This window comes from Arvicola amphibius, chromosome 8, assembly GCF_903992535.2.
Source record: "Arvicola amphibius chromosome 8, mArvAmp1.2, whole genome shotgun sequence".
NCBI classification, from domain to species: domain Eukaryota; kingdom Metazoa; phylum Chordata; class Mammalia; order Rodentia; family Cricetidae; genus Arvicola; species Arvicola amphibius.
The window spans coordinates 117,151,849-117,172,854 of NC_052054.1; the positions used below are offsets into that span (position 1 = coordinate 117,151,849).

The 21,006-nt window shown below is 42.8% G+C and overlaps 1 protein-coding gene across 2 annotated transcripts in view; it reads right to left on the reverse strand.

The window, feature by feature from the left end:
• The window catches only part of Arpc2 (actin related protein 2/3 complex subunit 2), a 30,845-nt gene extending 11,051 nt beyond the window's left edge, over nucleotides 1–19,794 (reverse strand). Inside the window, exons 1-6 of one of the 2 annotated variants that reach the window (XM_038339475.1) lie at nucleotides 19,664–19,794; nucleotides 19,375–19,456; nucleotides 9,990–10,024; nucleotides 8,040–8,152; nucleotides 3,490–3,535; nucleotides 1,345–1,531 (exon numbers count right to left, since the gene is read on the reverse strand). In XM_038339475.1, coding sequence (XP_038195403.1) covers nucleotides 1,345–1,531; nucleotides 3,490–3,535; nucleotides 8,040–8,152; nucleotides 9,990–10,024; nucleotides 19,375–19,448 — 455 coding nt within the window. In that variant the 5' untranslated portion in view covers nucleotides 19,449–19,456; nucleotides 19,664–19,794. Of the gene's footprint in view, nucleotides 1–1,344; nucleotides 1,532–3,489; nucleotides 3,536–8,039; nucleotides 8,153–9,989; nucleotides 10,025–19,374 lie in introns of both variants that reach the window. The other variant, XM_042055531.1, reaches the window with a different exon arrangement.
• Between the last annotated feature and the right edge of the window lie 1,212 nt (nucleotides 19,795–21,006).

A 21,006-nucleotide genomic window follows, 5' to 3' on the forward strand; every position in this document is an offset into this window, starting at 1 on the left:
GAGGGAAACAAACTCGGGAGTAAGTACAGCATCAGAAGATTCTCTCACTAACTTTATCTGCAAGGGAAGTAGAAGGGTAAAGTCCAAAGTCTCAATCTCAATAAAACAAAGGTGTGCCAGAGACTAGCCAAGAAAGTCAGGGTAGTAAATGTATTCCCAAGAAGGAAGTGGAATTAACAAAACTAGACTTTTAAATCTTGTATATAAGACATAACATAGCATCTTAAGTTAGTGACTCATTTATAAAAAGTTTCTTTACATATGATAGGATCCAAGAGTCACAGTAACAGCCAGGTAGTGGTAGCATAAACCTTTAATCCCTGCACTTGGGAGGCAGAGACAGGCAGATCTATGAGTTCAAGGACAGCCTGGTCTACAGAGTGAGTCCCAGGACAGGGTCAAAAGTTCCAGAGAAACCCTGCCTCCAAAAACCAAAAAAACAACCAAACAAAAAACAAAAAAAGGGGGGAGTTGTAGTAACAGCATTTATGCTCAGTCTCTGGTGCCTGATTGCCTAGGCCATCTTTAAATTTATTTAATATACGGGTGTTTTGTTCATATGTGTACTTGTGCATATGTGTGCTTGGTGCCCAAAGAGGAAATCAGATGTCCTGGATTGGAGTTACAGGCAATTGTGAGTTGTCAAGTGGGTTTAGAACTGAACTTAGATCCTCTGGAAAGGCAGTAAGTAGTCTGAAGGGCTGAGTATCTCCCTAGCCCGTGGGAACTTCCTTTAAGAGAACTCAGAAAAGTAGTGCCTTGGGCCTGCGGAGATGACTCACTGGTTAAGGGCACTGGCTACTTACTCTTCCAGAGGGCATGGTTCAAGTCCCATTCTACAAAACTCACAATCATAAAATACAAACACACACAAAGTAGTTAGTAATCCCAAAAAATAAAAACATAAAAACCTCAAAAGATCAGTGCCTTAAAGGACAGCACAAGATTTCTTTTCATCTGGTTGACACTGTCTCTCTTAGTCAGTGGTGTATGGAGGCTGAAAAGTAAATTCCCGGGGTAGCAACGCCACCACCAATGTATTACGTCAATCAGGCTGAATTAATAAATCCAGGTTTAATCTGAGCAGAGTAAAGCAACTCCTGGATGACCCTTGGGAAGGCAAGGGAGGAATCACCTGGCAAATATGGTAGCCTGGAGATGCAGTCTTGAGCAGCCTCAGCGAGGGGCTGATTTTTGGCAGATTTTCTCAGGGGAGGAGGGTTAGAATGAGGCCCCTAGCTGGAGATCCCCAACATCTCAACATTTTTGGGTATATATGGATGGCTGTAGGGCTTCCACCTAAACAAAAGCCACCCTCAGCCTGGAGCTGAAGTCCATGCTTACATGGTCTCATCATCCCGGTAATGGATAACCGCTCTGTTCTCTCCTTCCTTGCCCTCTTCTTGGAACTGGAAGTATTTCTCAAAGACAGAGGCAAAGCAATTTCGCTTCAACATGCCAGCCTGATGCACAATAGAATCCTTGGATGCAGGCAGATTTTCAAGGTCATATAGCAAAGAAACATTGTATCCTGGTGGGAGAAAAAAATAAATCACCCATCAGTTATGGGTGATTTTTGAAAAAACAAACAAAAAAAACAAACAACAAAAAACCAATCAAACCTTTATCTTTCAAGTAAACAGTGTAGAGGCAACTCCCCATCTCTACCCTATGTAAATATTTATAGCTAGCTTAGGGTCCTAGAGACAGCCGTGAAGGGGACTAAATGACTCAAGCTGTACAAGTCACACACTCTCTCCAATGGTCTAATATGCACCCACACGGTCAGCAGGCGCAAGCTTTCTGGGAAGAAAATCTGACCCCTCCCCACACCACTGCAAACCCTTGGGGAGGGGGGGCAGGGTAGAAAGTTGCTTCTTAATACACATAATTCCCCAATAGTGTCTATCTAAATAACTGTATATTTCCAGTGTTTTCAGAATTCTACTTCATTTGACCCCTCCATCTTCTTTGAAGATGTCAGGACAGGTAAGTTTATCCTCATTTAGAATGGAAAAGTGGTTCGGAGAAGCAGCACCTTGCCGAATACGGCACAATACACAGGTATGGAGCTCTCTATCTTGAAGTGAGTTCATATTCTGGCCTCACTATGTGACCTTGGAAAACTGCCCAATCTCTACGATGCCCTTATCTGTGCAGGAGGAAAGGTGTGGGGAGCCTGAGGTGGTACTGAAACTGCAGTAGGTAGAGGGAAGAGATTAAACTAGGCACAAGTACAGTATTTAAGTTAGGCATGGCAGTGTAGGCGGGGAAGCCAGCACTCAAGAGACCAAGGTGGGTGTCTTGACTTCCAGGACAGCCTGGGCTACACTACAAAACTATCTCTAAAACACCCACAGACTTTATGGACCAGGTCATCAGTAAGTGGGACAGAACAAGGACTGAGAATCATGTCTACTGACCTCTAAGGTACCCTGCCTTCTTCTATGAATGCCAGGAAAAGGGCTAGTTAAGTCATTAATGGTACTTCAAAGACTATACATGTTTCCTCAAGATTACCTTTAAACCACTGGGGATCATTTAAAAACAGTAACTGATGGGAATATGCTACCAAAACCATATATATGGATCTCACATCCCCAAATATCTCTAACCTTTATATTATTTATTACTACTAATAAAGTTATTCCCTAGGCCCTATTTTCCCTATTTCTTCTCCTTGAGAAGAAAGGCAACTTTTACATGGTTTATACTGTTACTAGGGGCTATTGAGTGGGAACCAATGCTTGTACATCTATTTGTTTGTGTATGAATGGAAACTAGGGTTTCCACAGGAGATGTTCATCTTTTTTTTTCCTTAAACAAAATTTTAAAAAGTAAGCACTGGTTTTTATTTTAATTTGAGATTACAAATGATAGTGAACTGCCACGTTGGTGCTGAGAACTGAAACCTGGGACCCCTGGAAAAGCAATCAGTGTTCTTAAACCACTAAACCAGCCCCCATCCTGTATTTTGAAAAGGGGTCTCTCACTGAGATTAGGGCTCACCAATTAGACTAGATTGGCTACAAGCAAACTCTATGCTCACCGCTGATCTCCCCAGAACTGGATTTACAACTGACATTTTTTTTTTTTTAAACTAGGCGCTGGTGTTCAAACTTAGGACCTCACGCTTTTGAGATAACAGCTTTACAAACCGAGCAGCATCTCCAGTGCCCCTGGAGCATTTTGTGAGTGTATTCAAAGGGCACTTCTCAAACAAAGGAGGTTCCTCTGGCTAAAAGATTAGAAGAAACATTTTGGGGTGTTAATAACACACTTGCTGATTTTTAAGACATTGTGTATCACACTGAATAAGGTAGAACCCTTTAACAGCTACTTATACACAGGGAATTGACTCAAGAACTGGGCTCCTACAGATGTGTTTTATAGAATGATAATTTAAACCAAATCCTCTAGCTAAAAAAGCCCTGATACAAGCAAGACATGGTTTGCCATCATTCCATAGCCACTAGCATTTCTACATACCTGATTCTGGGTTTACCAAGAAACTCCCGTATACTCTCTTTAATAACTGAAGAGGAAAAAAAAAAAGTTAATCCAAAATCCATGGCAATTTCATTATTTTTGAAACACACAGTACTTGTGATAAACTCTTCCTAAACCAATGTTTAATTTTCATTTGGTGGGTTGCAAACAAGACGGGAAAGTTAATTCATCAAGTGACTAAATAGATCTCTCACAGAATTGGATTATAATCTAAAGGTTAGTTCTGGGCTTGTCTCTCAAAGACCTGAGCACACCTCTCCCGTTTTTTTTCTCTTTTCAGATTCTACATTGCACTCAAGTCTTTCTTTTCTGAGAGTAGAGAGATGCAGCTATGACAAAAGACTATCAATTATCAACTAAGCATGGGCTGGAACCCTAACCCAGGAGAATGAAAAGGTAAAAACCATTTTCTGGGCTCTGACTTCTGTCAGTGTGTTAATCCTGTATGCTTTAAACTAACTTATATCATAGTTATGTCCTGCAAAGGACAATGGATAACAGAATCACAGTCAGCTAGTAATACCAGTGTGCCCCAAAACAGTGTCCTAGCAAACTGGATTTCACCATCCGACACCTTACTCTGCTGACTACTTTCCAGCTTTTGGAAGTAGAGCACAAACAAAAAGCACCTTTACACTCCCCTCATTTTTCTCAGCCAGAGTGACTACCAGCTGAAATCTCCCTCAACTGACATCCTACTTAGGAAAGAACCAGGTTTACTTAAGTGTGTAAGGAGCACATTAAGTAGTGGGAAGGAGATATGTAAAGATAGAAACAAAGTATGTAGTAAAATCACAAGCAATCTGAGAAGCTTTTCAAGGCTTAGCAGACGTTCAATAGTTGGGAACACGAACATGGAGCAGCTTGTAATCTCAATAAGGCTGAAGCAGGATCTCCAGTTTGAGATCAGCCTGGGCTACATTGGAGACTGTTTCAAAACCAAAATGGAAAAGTCTCAAACCTCTAAAAATAAAACAGAAGTAACCCCCTAAAACACAAAATCCCAAAGTGGACTCATTTACTAACCTCCACTAAAAACTTTATTGCTCCACAGCCAGTAAAAAATACACTTAAAATCCAGCAGTGCAGAAAAGAAACAAGGCTTCTCTTTTGTGGAGATAATGTATCATGTAGCTCATGTTGGTTTGGATTTTATTATGTAGTTGAGGAAGATCCTCCTGTCTCCACCTCCCAAGTTTGCCGATTCCAGGTATGTGCCCAGAAAAACACAAATTCTGTTCTAAGTTCTAAGGCTAACCACAAATAACTCTTTAATAGTTTACAGCATCTCAGAGTATCAGCTACACCGTCATTAAATTACAAAAGTAAAACAAGTTTTTGTCTTGTTGGTTAAGAGTTACACATGCTGTTTAAAAGAATTTCAGGGTAGAGTTGGAGAGACGGTTCAGTGGTTAGGAGCATTGGTTGTTCTTCTAGAGGACCCCAGTTCAATTCCCAGCATCTACAAAGTGGCTTACAACCTTCTGTACCTCCAGTTCCAGGGGATCTAATGCCCTCTCCTTAAACATGGTGCACAGATAGACATGCAGACAAAACACTCATACACATAACTTAAAAAAAGAAAAGAAAAACAGTTTTTGTAGCTAGGCACTAGGGCCCAACTCCAGAATGGCTGGCAGGATTTGCCAGGCTTATTGCTGTAGTCAGAGCCAGAACTACCCTGTATACAGAGACATTCAATGGCTGTCCAAAGGTATATGAACGTTCTTTTTCATCTTATATTTAATGAACTTTCTACATAGCAAAAAATAAAGAAAAATTAACAACAAATCACGTCTATATTCAATTTGAATCTCCCCAAAACAAACAAACAAAAAAAGAAAACAAGAAACAAAGGTTATTCACTCCCAAACCTTTTCTTGGTGATGCCAGAGACCAGACCTAGGGCTTTATGCATGCTTAGTAAACACCTCATCGTGGAGCTGTGCCCCCTCTAGGAGTAGTGACTCAATTATTCTTCAGAAATATTTTAAGGCCTGGAAATAGTTCACTGAGTAATTTTCTAATGTTCCTATACTTGATCAGTTTAGAAATTCCTCATCTACAGAATTTGGTAAGAGTGTGGATTCATGATCACACTCATTTACATAGAGGGAAAACAAGCAATGCCAGGAACAGTTCCTAGTTGGTGAGCACACAGCACAAGAGGAGCTGCAGGAAAGGAAAGCTCAAGGTCACAGTTTGTTGGTGGCATGTGGAGTTTTGACCTTCAGGCGTTCCCTGTGCCACTTCTCCTAAGAGCCTGGCATGCTCCCTGAGCTATACTCCTAAAGGATTAGTACTTGAAGAAGGGGAGTATCAGACATGGGGGAAATCAAAGCTCCTTCATTCAGTTTAGTTTAGCTCCAGTTTTACCAAGTGATTATTTCTGAAATCTATGAAGAATTTACAGCCATGTTTATACCACTTTTAATTCCTTTGCTTTTTCTTTTTAAAATATTTTTTATTTATTATTATTATCATCATGTGTGTGAGTGCTAGTGTCAAGTGGGGAGGTCAGAAGACAACTTTTGGAAATCAAGTTCTCTCCTTCCACCATGGCCCCAGGGACTGAACTCAGAGCATCAGGTTTGCACGTCAATTGCTTTTACCCACGGAGCTATTTTGAAGACCCTTCTCTGTTCTTGAGCCCTTGAACATTTTTCTGTTATTTCACTAGAATTTGTTTTTTTGTGTTTGTGTCTGAGACCAATCACATTGTGTAATACAAATTGGCCTTGAACTCTTGATCCTTCTGCCGCCACCTCACCATCGCTGGGATCACAGTCGTGTGCCACTGTATCACACTGTTCCCTTGCACCTCCAATTATGATTCACTTTTAAATTTGTGCCTCTTTTTGACCATCCAGAGAATAGAGGCAACCTGTCTACTTTTAACTATTAGACCTGCCTACCTGAACACCAGATTGGTCTGCCTTTAAAAAAGGCCTGAGAAAAAAACAAGCTTCCTGAGGTTATCACAGTTGGTCACTGTTTAACCCACCTAGGGAGTCATTTACTGCTTACTCCGCTCCCACACTGGAAATGTTACTTCCTCCACCCACTTGAGCTCTTGGCCTGTGTGGTAGCTATGAAAACTGCAGTGTGTTCCGGAACTCCACTAGCAGGCCAAGGACAAGATGGAAGAATAAGCTGCAGACCAGCCCTCCCCTTCTGACGACATCACTTCACATTCCCTACTTTCCTCTCTTCCCCAAGCAAATCAAAAGCACCTGAACCATAAGAGAACTCCCTACAGTTCTTAGTATTCTGTTCATTAAGTCTGATTTTAGAGCAAACATTTACAGCTTTGGATCAGATTTCTTGACAAAACGGCCCTTTATTACAGAAATCTGACGTTCCAAAGTCACCACTTTTCAGAAAGAGACAGAAATGGTTGTATCTTCATGCTGCAGATAAGGGAGAGCCTAGTTTGTTAAAACTAAGCTATTTGAAAACTGATTCAGGAACTGAGTCATACTTCCTGCTTTGAGACACAACCACAATGTGCATGCTGGTTTAACAGCATTTTCTTTCTTCCATAAATGGCTCTATCCAGAGCAACTGCAGTTCAACAGGAACCAAACCTCCTACTCTAACTACCCAAAGCCAGGGCACAAGGCCTAGACATTTCTTTTTACTTCCCCTAGTCATAAAGAAGAGATGCTTATAAAGGTCAGCTCTAAAAAATACTAACAACAACAAAAACAAACAAAAAACCTGTAAGGCAGTAACTTATGCTTCAACCTTCAAAACAAAAACCAAGATTATGAGGTTTAATAAGCCTCAAATTACATGCCTGTCTTGATTAAGATTCTAAATACAGAACAAAACCTGTCTTATTGATTGTTACCATAACTAATTTTTTTTTTTTTTTGGTTTTTCAAGACAGGGTTTCTCTGCAGCTTTAGAGCCTGTCCTGGAGCTAGCTCTTGTAGACCAGGCTGGTCTCGAACTCACAGAGATCCACCTGCCTCTGCCTCCCGAGTGCTGGGATTAAAGGCGTGCTCCACCGCCCGGCTCCATAACTAATTTTGTACTAGTTAAGAAAATAATTCTCTGTTGTTTCTAGAGGACTAGCTGTTCTGTTTTCATTATTTGTATAACTTGGGTATCCTAAATAATCTGCAAAGAATAAAATCCTGAGTTGGCTGTGGTGGTACAACTTTGTAATACTAGCACTTGGAAGGTGAGGATGAAGGATCAGGAATTTGAGGCCTTCCTCAAATATGTAAAGAGTTTTAGGTCAGCCTGGGCTACATGAGACCCTTAAAAACAAAACAAAACATAAAGAACTTTTAAAATTTGCTTAGGGAGCATCATTATTTCTCCAAGATAAAAGAAGCAAAAAGCTAAAATCTTCTCTGGAAAACGGTTTTCACTTCGTTGTGGGAAATGCAGCCCTCGGTTAACTGTGTAAAGCAGCCTCCATCACTAAGAGTGGTTTGGCCCACTCTCTGGGTGGCAAGGGGCCAACAGAAGGTGACGAAGAAAAATAAGAGTCTCAAGGAAACCAATATGGAACTTACCTCATCAGCACCATGTGCCTGAAGTTCCTTGTAGAATTTCAAAGAAATACTGACCATCACTTTTGTTTTGTCTCCATTAGGATTTGAAATATGATAAAGGACACCATCAAAATCTGTGAAAAAAAGCAAGAAGACTGCTTACTCTGGAAACAGGAGTAGTGGCCTAGCACCTACCACAGGGCTGGCCACAAGACCTTTGATAAGAGAGCATGCAACTAAATGATGTGCATTTTGATTTCACTAGGAAGTCAACAGACAAACTGCTATGGAATTAATTGCTCAGCGGCCTTCTCTTTGGTCTTACTTAAAATTACAAAGCTATTTTTGCTATAACCACAGTTTGTGCTAAAATAACCTAAAAAAACCTTTCATTGTGACACATTTGCAAGAGAAAGAGCTATCAACAAACTCATATTCACCTATGCAGCATGAACACTGATTGGCACATGGCCCTTCTTTCAGAATTGCCCCTACCCCAATTCACTACAAAGCAATCCCAGATGCACCATTTGATCCATATATACTTCAGAATACATCTTTGGGAGATAGAGATAATTTTAAATGAACATAACTATTATCAAATTCAAACAAAAATATTCTACTTTAATATCAAATACCTCATAAGCTATTCAACTATTACCTATTGAACACTCTTGTTGTAAATATTTAAACTAGGATCTAAACAAGATCAGGACATAATCAGATGATTATTTTGTAAGTCTCCTTTAATCTCTTGACCTCTCCTCTTTTTAGGGTCTCTCTTCCTGCACAAGTGAGCTGAGTGCATCTGTATAGCGCACTGCTGAAGCTAGGAACCAAGGGCCAGAATGCAAACAACTTGTACAGGAATCACAAGAACCATGAGGACTGAGCACTGCTAGTGACTCGGAGGCAAAGCTTAGGCTGCAAAGTCTCCTCAGATCATCTAGTCAAACACTTGCCTTTCTAGATAGTACTTAGATGTAAAATTCCCAAGGTCACATACGAATAGCTAATTTCTTTTTTTCCTTTTTCTTTTCTTTTCCTCCCTTTTTTTTTTAAAAGAAAAAAAAAAAAAAACAGGGTTCACTATGTAGCTCTGCCTATTCTGGAACTCATATGTAGACCAACCTGACCACAAACTCAGAGATCCACCTACCTTTGCCTCCTGAGTGAAGGGATTAAAGACTTGTACCACCATGCCTGGCCAGCAGGGAATGGAAAGAAGCACCATTGCTCTGATTTGACGAACAAGCTCTAGCATCTTTCTATGTCGCCTCTCCCAAATGCTAGGCAAATTTATATGATGGCTACTAGACTGTAAGTCTGTAGACTTCCAAAGTAGAAAGATGGTTCTCTGTATAAAACAGAACCCAAACTTCTAAAATATGAAGTGTCCTACCCACTCAGCTATGTATGGTAGCTTTACTTAGTTTACCTAACTCCAAAGTCAGTTAGCAATGTTACAGATACATGCAATAGTCCCTGAAGGCTTCAAAAAAACACTTGACAATCAGAACTTTTCTTTTCAGGGATGGAGAGCTCGCTCAGTGTTTAAGAGACTGGTTGTTCGCCGGGCGGTGGTGGCGCACGCCTTTAATCCCAGCACTCGGGAGGCAGAGGCAGACGGATCTCTGTGAGTTCAAGACCAGCCTGGTCTACAAGAGCTACAAGAGCTAGCTCCAGGACAGGCTCTAAAGCTGCAGAGAAACCCTGTCTTGAAAAACCAAAAAAAAAAGAAAAAAAAAAAGAGAACTGGTTGTTCTTCTAGAGGACCCAGGTTCAATCCCTAGCAGCTGTATGGCAGCTCACAATATTCTGTAATTCTACTTCCAGGAGAGCTGGCCTCTGTGAGATTCAGGCACACCCATGGAGCAGACAGATGCAGGCAAAACAGCAACACACCAATAAAAAAATAACTTCCCCCCCCATTATACCCTCTCATAAAAGGGATGAGATTAAGATACTTACCTGCAAATGTTACTTCTACAGCTTCTGGTTTGTTTCTGTAAAATGACAAAAAGGCCCTTAGTAAGATAAATTTAGGACAGGACGGTTTAGTGGATGGGGGTACTTGCCAACTAAGCCTGATGACCTCAGACCTGAGCTGGATCCCAGGGGTAAAGGGAGAGAGCTGATTCATGTTGTTATCTGGCCTCCGCATATGAGCGGGGCATGCATGTCCACACAAATACACAAACAGATGTAATGTAAACAGGGGACAATAATTGTACTGATGCTTTCTTTTAGGGGGACTTGGAAAGGCTCCTGATTTTTACTTAAAACTGAAGCATTCTATATAAACTCAAGGCTTCATTCTTTCATTGGCCTGAACCTTTAGATTTTCTTAAATTAGAGGATTAGACAAAGGGCACCTATAGCTTGTGTTTTCTAACTGTTGTTCAGCTGCTCGCCACAGCTGGTGCTCACTCTGGTTAAAGCCCCCCCCCCCCCCCAGTCCAGGATAGTGCCCATGGAAGTAAATTTTAGATAAACAGGTAAGTATTAATAATGTAGAATGGTTCTACTCTGTTTAAGGTGAAGGAATGATCTGATAATCATCAACAGTGCTGCTCCATTCCAAAGATCACTTTTAAGCCTTTCTCTGCATCTTTCCTTCTTTCTTACATCATCAAAATACCTGCCACACTCCATCAAACTGGCTTTGGTTCCACCTTAATTTTGTTATATCTCATGTCTTACACAGAAGCATGGCACAAAATAACACTAGAAAAAAATCACCAAGTAGAGTCAAAGTACTTGTTTTCTACTTTTATCTTTTTCACTAAGCTTATGCTCTGGGATAAATAAAATTCTTATATCCTTTTTCTCATTTCCTCATTTATAAAATGGGAGAACACAAACAATTTCACCAATATTGCAGAACTACTACAGACAAACAGTAAAACAGCCTGAGAAGACGTTCTTCTGGTATGCAACAGCTAACTGTTTTAGTTAAGTAAATTAAACTAAAATAGTTAAAATAAATTAAAATTGTATTACATCCTTCTCTGCAATACCAATGGCAGAAAACTCTACTTCATGATCAGCTTAGCTTGCTGGCAGTTAATTCAAATGATCCTAGATTGTTTCACATTTAGCAGACAAGATATCCACACTGACATATCTTACCCCTTGCTTAAAATCTCTTATGAGAATCTTCTTAAGAAATGTTGTACACATGAAGGTATGTACACCTATGTGCAAGAGCCTCTGAAGGGTAGAAGAGGGCATCAGGCCGGGTGGTGGTGGTGCACGCCTTTAATCCCAGCACTCGGCTAGATAGTTTATTACTTGGGAGGTGGTTACAGGATGATCAGATTCAGTCAATCATCTGTGGCTGAATAGTGAGATGGAGGTAGATACTGTCTCAACAAATGAATGCCCCTTCCAAAAAGAGAGAAAGCTTAAATTGCTCCTGGGCTTTCATTTTCAAACTATAGCCAAGAAACAAAGGAAATGAACGACAACAAACCATTCCTTACCTCTAAAACACAAGAGTATGTATACTCATATATAAGCCCATTAAAAAAAAAAAAAAAAACTAAGAAGATGCCCCAGGTAGAGGAACACATTCTCTTAGAGGGACTCCTGGTTGTCTTGGAGTCAGGGACCATGTTGCCTGACTTAACTGGGGTGAGGTATTTGGGGGTGTTGTTTTCCCCTTAACCCTTAGGTTTATGCTCAGTCAGGAAAGATGGAGTTCCTCACTTTACTATTTCATCAACAGACCTGAGAAAAATCAACTCAAGAAGAACCTTAACAGTCTAAGTCATAAACACTGAAGGTCTGAGTCTCTAGGCATGAAAGCACCCTGAGCATGGATCTCCACTGGGAAAACTGCTAAGATCCATTCTAAGTAGCTTGCTGTAAGATTTGGGAATAGCTATCAAACCACTGCCATTAATATTTTAGTTCATTCTTCAAGGCTGCACAAAAGATTTAGAGGAGAAAGGCTTCTAAAGCACTGGGCTAGAGAGCAGGAGAACAAGGGCAGTGGTGGCCCATGCCTTTAATCCCAGCACTCAAGAGGAGGAGGCAGAGGCAGACAGATCTGAGTTCAAGGGCAGCATGGTCTACAAAGAAGGTTCTAGGACAGATAGGGCTACAAAGTCTTGAAAAAACAAAAACAACAACAACAACAAAAAGAATAGGAGAACATATCTAGGAGCTGGAGGTTTGTAAGCTCTTGTGTATCAACAAGGAGAAGGTTGACCATAAAAAACACTGTAACAACCATTACTTAACCCAAGAACAGGTATTCATTATGCGCGCGCGTGCGCGCGCGCACACACACACACACACACACACAAAGAGAGAGAGAGAGAGAGAGAGAGAGAGAGAGAGAGAGAGAGAGAGAGAGAGAGAGAGTTGAGAGAGAGTTGTAACTCTTGCTGTCCTGGAACTCTGAGATCTGAATGCCTTTGCCTCCATCATTACTATATTTTAATTAATTAGTTTTTGAGACAGAAATCTCATGAAGCCGAGACTGACTTCACATGTATTATGTAGTTGAGGCTGGGTTTGAACTACAAATGATCTTTCTGCTTCCACCTCCCACATGCTGGTGTTAGGAGGGCACCACACACCTATTTTGTTCTGCTTTTTTATGGTTTAAAATCATGGTAATTGAAGGGTCCACTTAATAGACCAAAAAGACGAAGCATTTATTGATTTACCATCTGCTCAAGCTTCAGGTACAAGAGAGTTTAAAGAAAAGGCAAGTCTTGGGGGCTGACAAAATGGTTCAGTGAGTAAAGACACTGCTACCAAGCCTAAGGACTAAGTTCAATCACCGGAGGCCTCATGGTGGAAGGCGAGAATTGAATCCTGTGTAAGTGACCTCCACATTTGTTTCATGATGTGCACAGACACGTAAATTAGTCCTCTGGAGTTAAGTGTTAAGTTCTCTCAGACGGGGCTGTCTCTAAAGTTCCTCTTTTATAAATTGATACAGTACACACACACACACACCCCCCCCATATTTACCAACAACTATTTCATGATTAAATTACAGATATGTTGAAATAATAGTGTCTATAGTTTTCACAGTAGTGCACGGCAGAATCTTAATAAATGTGCCACACAAATACCACTATGTTCTGTTTGTGCCACATGATAAACCTCTGCAATCACAACGGTGGAAATCAAGCACAGTACTCAGCACACAACCACCAAGACACAGAAGTCAGCCTATAGGCTGCTCCTGGATTCCCTAGATTTTTTTTTTTTTTTTTTTTTTTGGTTTTGTTTTTCCAGAGAGGATTTCTCTGTATAACAGCACTGCCTGTTTTGGAACTCACTTTGTAGACCAGGCCAGCCTCAAACTCAGATATTTGCCTGCCTCTCCCTCCCAAATGCTGGGATTAAAGGTGTGCACCACCTACCAGCTTGCTCCTGGATTCTTAAAACCCTGAGTTTTCTCAATGCTAATCTGTCACACGGGGACATTTTGAAATTAAATGAAATTGTGTTAAAACACATAGGTAGTGAATGTATATGCAAGCACACATGCTACAAAAGACAGTGCAATACCTGGCTTACAGAAGACAATCTAAAAATGAGGCTTTTCTTCTAGAGGGAGCTAGAAAGGCCCAAATCTGAAGTTGTGGCTGAAAGAGTTTTAGGAATTGTGAAGCTATTAAGATCAGGAACTATTTACCCAGTTCTAGGAGAAATAGATTCCTATTAGCATCAGACTGTTAAAATGACTGGAATTTGTGATTAAGACAGCTGGATGGTCCAAAGGCTTATTGATTGGCAGCCTAAGACACTGAAACATTACCCAATTCACTAAGATGGGCAGATTTTTTTTTAAAAAAAGACAAAATTCTGTAGCCTAAGCTGGGTTGTCCTTATGTATCCTAGGCTGGTCGTAAACTCTTGGCAATTCTCCTGCCTCAGCTTCCCAAGTTCTGGGATTACAGGCATGAGGTACCACATTTGACTTTAAGAGATAGCCTTCAATTAGCTTAAAAAGGTGCTGGAGAGGTGGATCACCAGTTAAGAGCATTGGTTGCTCTTCCAGAAGATTTGAGTTCCCAGTACCCAAATGCCATCTCACACTATAACCCCAGTTCCAGGGGATCAAGCATCTTCTGACTTCCACAGGCACTAGGCTTGTACGTACATACAGGCAAACACTCATACATATAAAGTAAAAATAAACCTTAAAAGAAGTCCATTAGGAAAGTCTTTTTTTAACAATTTGTTTTTATTTGTATGCGTGTGTGTCTATGCTAAGTGTATGACATTTGTGTGGGGGTGCCTGTGGTGGCCAAAAGAGGACATCAGATCCTTTGGAGCTGGAGTTAGCAGGTGTTTGTGAGTTACCTGAAGCGGGGTTGGAACTGTTCAGTACTCTGTAAGAACAGTAAGTACTCTTAAACTGATGAGCCATCTCTTTTGCACCCAAAATATTTCTTCAAACTGGGTGGTGTGGTAGTTCTATACTTTTCAAAGGAAGCTTCCAGAATGTCGTCAGTTAAGTACTACTAGCAACTATATTATTCCGTGTGTGTGTGTGTGTGTGTGTGTGTGTGTGTGTGAGAGAGAGAGAGAGAGAGAGAGAGAGAGAGAGAGAAGCAGAGAGAGAACGAGGTCTTTGGAGCTTTTACTCCTAAATGCACCCTGGAAACAGTTCTCCTCTGTGGCATATGTGACCCTCTTCTGGTTATCCCTTCCTGAATTAGAGGAATTATTTTGTTGTGCTCACTAAAGATTTTCTGATTACTTTCTTTAAATCCTCTACAAGGTTCCTGTCATTCTTTCTGAGTAAAGCCCACGAAACAGATCATATTAAGTAAAAGATGGTCATTTTCTTTGCTAAACCATCTCTCAAAATACAGAAACTAAGAAGACATAGAAATTGACACACCCTCTTAGAAAAGTGATAACAAGCTGGGTATGGCAGGACATATAGGAAGTTGAGGCAGGAAAAACACCATGAGTTTGAAGCCAGCATGGGCTATAGTGTGCAACCCTGTCTCAGAACAACAAAAATGCTGGAGAGATGGTTCAGTGGATAAGAGTACCTGCTTTCAGAGGATCTGAATTAGAATCCCCCGCACCCACAGAAAAAGCCTGCAACCTCAGCCGAGACAGGATAACTGGGGCTTGCTGATTGCCAGCCTAATTTCAGGTTCAGTAAGAGATCCTATTTCAAGGGAAAAAGGCAAAAAGTGATACCAGATGATACTCAATATTGCCTCTGGCCTCTGCATGTACGTGTGTGTGTGTGTGTGTGTGTGTGTGTGTATGTGTGTTAAAAGAAAAAGGGATAAGCTTCTAAAGAAACCAAGAATCATTTTATCTTCATTAATTCAAGATGCTATTTACTGAGCTGAACATTCTCCCTCCCTCCCTCGCTCTGAAGATTCTGAGGAAACAAAGATGGCTGAAATGATAGTCCCAGCCTTCAATCTAGTCCTGTGTAGCCCTGGCGCTTCACATGCCAAAGACAATGCAAAGAGGCCAGAGGACAGGCAGCAGCGTGTCAACCATAATTCCCTAATGTTAAGGCATCTAATCAACTAGATCTTAACAGTCAGATAGTACATTCCACTGCATCTACAGGCCAAAGCAATGTCCTAGTTCTAAATCTCTTCAAGCCAGCCTGCCTCTCTGAGGACATATGTGGCATATCTGAGAATGAGAACAAGGTATCAGCAAGACTTAATTTATTCCTTTCTTGAATTTCTCCTCCCACAGTCCTCGCCCACCCCACTCAGCGCTACTTGCTTACTGAGTTCTTCTCCCCCTCACAGAACCACAGCTCCCCACAATATGCACAGGCTGTGGTAAGGAGCCAGAAGGCACTTTAAATCAACAGAAGCTCGCATCTGACAGCATTTCCTCAGTTCTGGACTGCATAACTGCAAAGTTGACAGGCCTTGCTTCTGAGGATGAAAGGTTCTTGGTATGCATGTAGTAACAAAAGAATTCAATTAATTTTTCAGATTACTTCTGCTTTAATTGTGGTCGGGGCAAGAATTCCTAAATGAAAAGGCAATGCTGTAGTAAGACCTGTGCAGGACATTATTTACAGAGTTGGCCTCCTTTTTAATTAGTCACAGTGTGGAGACTCTCAAGAAGGTGCTTTACTGTATCTCTTTGTGAAGACACAGACAGATCCAATAAGCCTCTGCTAAGGGGTGTGGCTGGAAAAAGTGGGAAACTTTGTTAACATTGCCTTTAAATTACAAGATGACTGTGGCCAACTGTGTACTGTCTTACAGAACTCTCATCCAGATGCAAATTTAAACTTTCAGTCTGATACTACAGGCAAAAATATCCAATAAGATGACCCAAGGGATCATTAAAAATAAATAAGCTAAAAGTAAAAAAAATAAAAAAAGGAAAGCTAATGCAACTTTATTCTGGAGCATATACTAGACCACTACTTTGAAGAATACCTCATGAGGGCTCGGAAGTAGTGCAATGAGAGCCCTTACCTAGCATGTCCAAGGCTCCGGGTTCTCAACCCCCACCTCCTAAACTAAACCATCTCATGCTTTTATTTTCAGTAGGCAGAATAGCACTGCACAACAGCACTGTCTGCAGTAATGGCCATGTATACTGTGCAAACACAGCACAAGGGGCAATGGAGCCCTACACAGCTAGTTCAGTTCAGGAAACCAACTGCAGTTTCACTTCACCTTTTTACTTAAATCTAACAGCTACGGGTAGTGGGTAGCTATGGTATAGGACACTGCAGAACAAAAAGATTCACTCTGGCTACCATGAACATAATTTCCCCGATTCATTTGTTCTGAGAAGTGCAAAGAGCAGGAGAAAGCTGTGCCCCCAGGTTTCCACACTGCACACTTTTCACCCCCCCCCCCCCCCCGCCAGGGGCTCTCCCCTGGGCCATTCATTATCTTCTCCCAACACAGCTATCCATCAGTTCCTCCCTAACTTTGCTAACAGCCTCTCTTAGAATTCCTCAGTAGACCAGGCTGGCCTCAAACTGAGATTCGCCTGCCTCTGCCTCCTGAGTTCTGGGATCAAAGGTGTGCACAAACATCACTGTGCTCTCCTCTCTCCCTCCCCCTCCCTCTCTCTCTTTCTTTGAATAAGAGTCTCACTATATAGCCCTGGCTGCACTCAAACTTGTATCGATTCTTCTGCCTCTGTTTCCCAAGTGCTAAGATTATAGGAGGGTGCCACCACACCCTGCAGAAACTTGCAATCTCACGGAAACCGTTTTCACTAGTTTCTCCTTCAAAGATTTTCCCAAGTATTTTAAACAAAATGTTTTGAGCATAATTGTTAAAACACATCTCCAAGAATGAGCGAGGATAAGACAAAACATATTACCTCCTCAAACATTATACCTGGCTACAGTGAGCATCTTTACAAAAAAAAAAAAAGAAAGAAAGAAAGAAAGAAAAAAAAGTCTTAGAAATTCCGATTCATGTCCTCCAGATTTAAAGTCTACTTGAATCTCTCTGAAAGGGTAAACTTTTTATTTGCAACAAGATATAGCCCAGCTGGCCTGCTTTCACCTTTCAAGTGCTGTGATTACAGGCACACCACACCCAGGTAGCTTTTATTTTTTTCCTCTGATACAAGTTCTCACTATGGCCTGGAACTTTTCCTTATCCTGCCTCATGCTCCTGAAAGCTGGAATTATAGCTGAATGTGCTTGGACTACAAGCATGTATCACCAACCCCAGCATTCTCTGAGGAAAGTTTTCTAAAAAGACAAAGGACTAAATAAAGTCCTGAGTAACATGTCACATTTTGAAATCACAAGTTATTAATACACAAACGTGGATGTCCTCTAGCATGAAAAGGCATGCCTCCACTTGAACACACACAGCCATTTATCTTGTAGATCAGCTTCTAACCACCTGGGACTCATTCTTTGCCAGTCTAGACTTGAGAATGTATGTATTGAGATCAGTTGTAAAAATGCAGAAGTTGCTTTAACTTCCTCCTCTGTGCTACACTACTTTAAAAAAAAAAGTACACACTCATCACCCACAGCAAGGCCGTGGGTTGATTCATTTCAAAACTTAAAATGCAAAGTTTTATGGGAGGCTGAAGACAAGGAGCAAGCAAGTTGTACATGTATCAACTGCAGCTCTGGGTAGGAAACAATGCTCACTGAATGCACCAATTCTAGAAACTCCTGTTTCGTTCCACAGATAAAACCTGTGACCTTACAAGAGACAGGACAGACTATATATTGGATGTGAGTAATGGGTTCATGCTTTTTCGACTTCTGTGAGCCACAAGTACCTTATGAATGTTTAGAATTCCCCTCTCCCAGTCTCTTTCCTTCTGTGGACCTACAAGCACTTACTCTCTCCTATTTCAAGTTCCCAGTTCACAGAAAACAGCCTGCACTTATTTCCTAACTGTAAAACCAAAATGTGAAGCCCCATCCTCACCAATGAGGAAATGAGGCAAAGGAATGGCCACAGGCCACCATAAATTAGAACCTAAAACCCAATTCCTCTGCTCAGGTTTTAAATATATTAGAAAGGCAAAGCAGCTTTCGGGGAGGAGTTTGTCTTTTGTGTTTGACAGAGAAGCCTCGAAAATCTGTCCCGTATATTAAGATGCCGATGTTTAAAAAGGTTATCTAAGAACTTCATGGATTCTGGGAGCAGAAGCAGTTATTAATCGGGTCGGCATTAACTACTTAAGAAAATCAAAGACCAAGGGTCTTGGATAAGGATTTAAGACACATAACCAGATAAAAGCTGGTCTCAAGAGAGCTAAGGAGGGTGTGGATGGAGGACTGTGGGCTTTGCCTGAGGAATATATAACAAAATAGCTAGTTTCTCTCACAGGTTAGAGAGGAAGCTAGAGATCACTGTGTCGTGTCTCTCCCCCCCCCCCCCCAAGACTGGGTCTACTTTCAGTCTTGCTTCTCCTGGGGGAGAGATGGGGGTGGGGAAGCAGAAGGCCGGCGGCGATCTGGGCCTGCATGTTCTTCCCACCTCGCCCTGGGAATTCCTGAAAACTCCATTCAATCCAGCTTTCCCAATGGGGTCTCTCTGGGCTCGGAACAATGACGGAGAGAAGTGGGTCCCTCCCCTGCCCCCTACAGGGCAGGGGGCTCTCGGGCGTGAGTTCTGGCCTTGGTTGCCCTCACGTCCCACAGGTCTCCTGTTCTCTGGCACGCCTTGCTCCTGTCCACTCGCTGCTTCCGCATCCCTCTCAGCCTCTCCCCACGCAACTCAGGCCGTCGGCCCACCGCGCCCCAAGGCCTCCCAACGTCCACCCTGCCAGTGAAGCCCCGAAGCCGCGCCAGGTTCCCGATCTTTCCCCTCCAAGGTTTGGGAACAGGACGCCACCCAGGATGAGCTAGGGTCAAGTCGGCCTTCTCCCGGTGTGCGCTCACCCGGCGGCCGCGTTCTCGAACTTGAGAGCGAGCGTCTCCTCGATGATGCGGTTGTTCACCTCCAGCAGGATCATGGCGGCGGCTGCCCCGGGCAGGGGAAGGAGAAACAAGGGCAGTGAGGGTGGGCAAGCGAGTACAGGACGGAGGGAGCGGCCCCGCTGCCCCTAACGAGGGGGGCTGGGTGCGGTAGGTGAGGGGAGAAGGGGACGGGGAGCGGGGCGGGGAGAGGCGGACACGCACGCTGGCCCGGCACGCGCTGCCTGTTGGAGGCAGCCACTACCCGACCGACCTGGCCCCTGAAGCTTCAACCCGCCTGCCGAGCCGCCGCCGCCTCCACCGCCGCCTCACCGACGATCCCGGTCCCCGCCCAGCCCCGGCTCCAGCCGGCCACTTCCGCTCTCACACCCACTTCCGCTCGCCGCCCGGACGCGCGGCCCCGCGGCGCCATTTCCGCTTCAGCCTCGCGTGCACGCGCCCGCAAGCGCGTCCTGGTGAGGAAGCAGGCAGAGGGCACGCGTGCGCCTGCGCGACGTGCCTCCCCCGCCTCTCCTGACCTTTAGAGTCCCATACTCACCTGTCATTTCTCCAGGTTGACCTTACAGTCCTGCTACTCCTTCCCCGCGTATTCCAGAGGCCCGACTCCACCCTTCCGGTGTCATTTCAGAAGCCCCATAAGAAGCTTCCCTTTGCCGGGCGTTGGTGGCGCAGGCTTTTAATCCTAGCTCTCGGAGGCAGAGGCAGGAGGATCTCTGTGGTCTACAGAGCGAGTTTCAGGACAGCTAGGGCTACACAGGAAAACCCTGTCTTGAACCATCCCCCCCACCCCCCGCAAAATAAGAAGCTTCCCCTAGGGGAATTCCTAGCTCCCAACTTCTTGTGGCTGCCCTCCACAGAGCTACCCCACAGCACCCTCCTGCCTTCTTTTCGCCAGACCTGCCCTCCTAAAGCTTATGGTCTGATAAAGAAAACACAATAAATTCTCAAGAACTACACATTATTACAGGGCAATAAGGGAAAGGAGTGTGTGGCCAAGAAAATTAACGGGAATCCAGATGGGCCTTCCTGGATTCCTGTCATACCTCCATTTGTAGGCAGAGGAGCCACCTCAGGTGATCCTCACTGTCCAGCACCTGTGCCAGAATCGGAATTTATCACTGTACTCCACCTGTCCTTTCTGCCTAGGTGCCTTGTTTCCATTTTTCCCTCTTCCAGGAACAATGTAACAAATTTAATTAAGTTCCTTTTCTATTCAATGAAAGGTTTCTTTCTGTTTGATAATGAGAAAAAATAATTAATAATTTATTATTTTTTTTCCTGAGACAGAGTTTCTCTGTGTAACAGCCCTGGCCATCTTGAAACTCATTCTGACCTCCAATGCACAGAGATCTGCCTGCCTCTGCTTCCCAAGTGCCTCTGTCTCCTAAGTGCTGGCTGGGATTAAAGGTGTAAGCCACCAAAACTCCGGGTTCTTGCTTGGTTTTAATTGACTTTAAAAGTCATTTTTTGCTGTGTGTGAGGCATACATTTAACCCCAGCCTTTGAGAGGCAGAGACAGGAAGTATCTATGAGTTCAAAGCCAGTGTGGTCTACATAGCAAGTTCCACGCCAGCCAGGGCTGCAAGGTGAGACCTT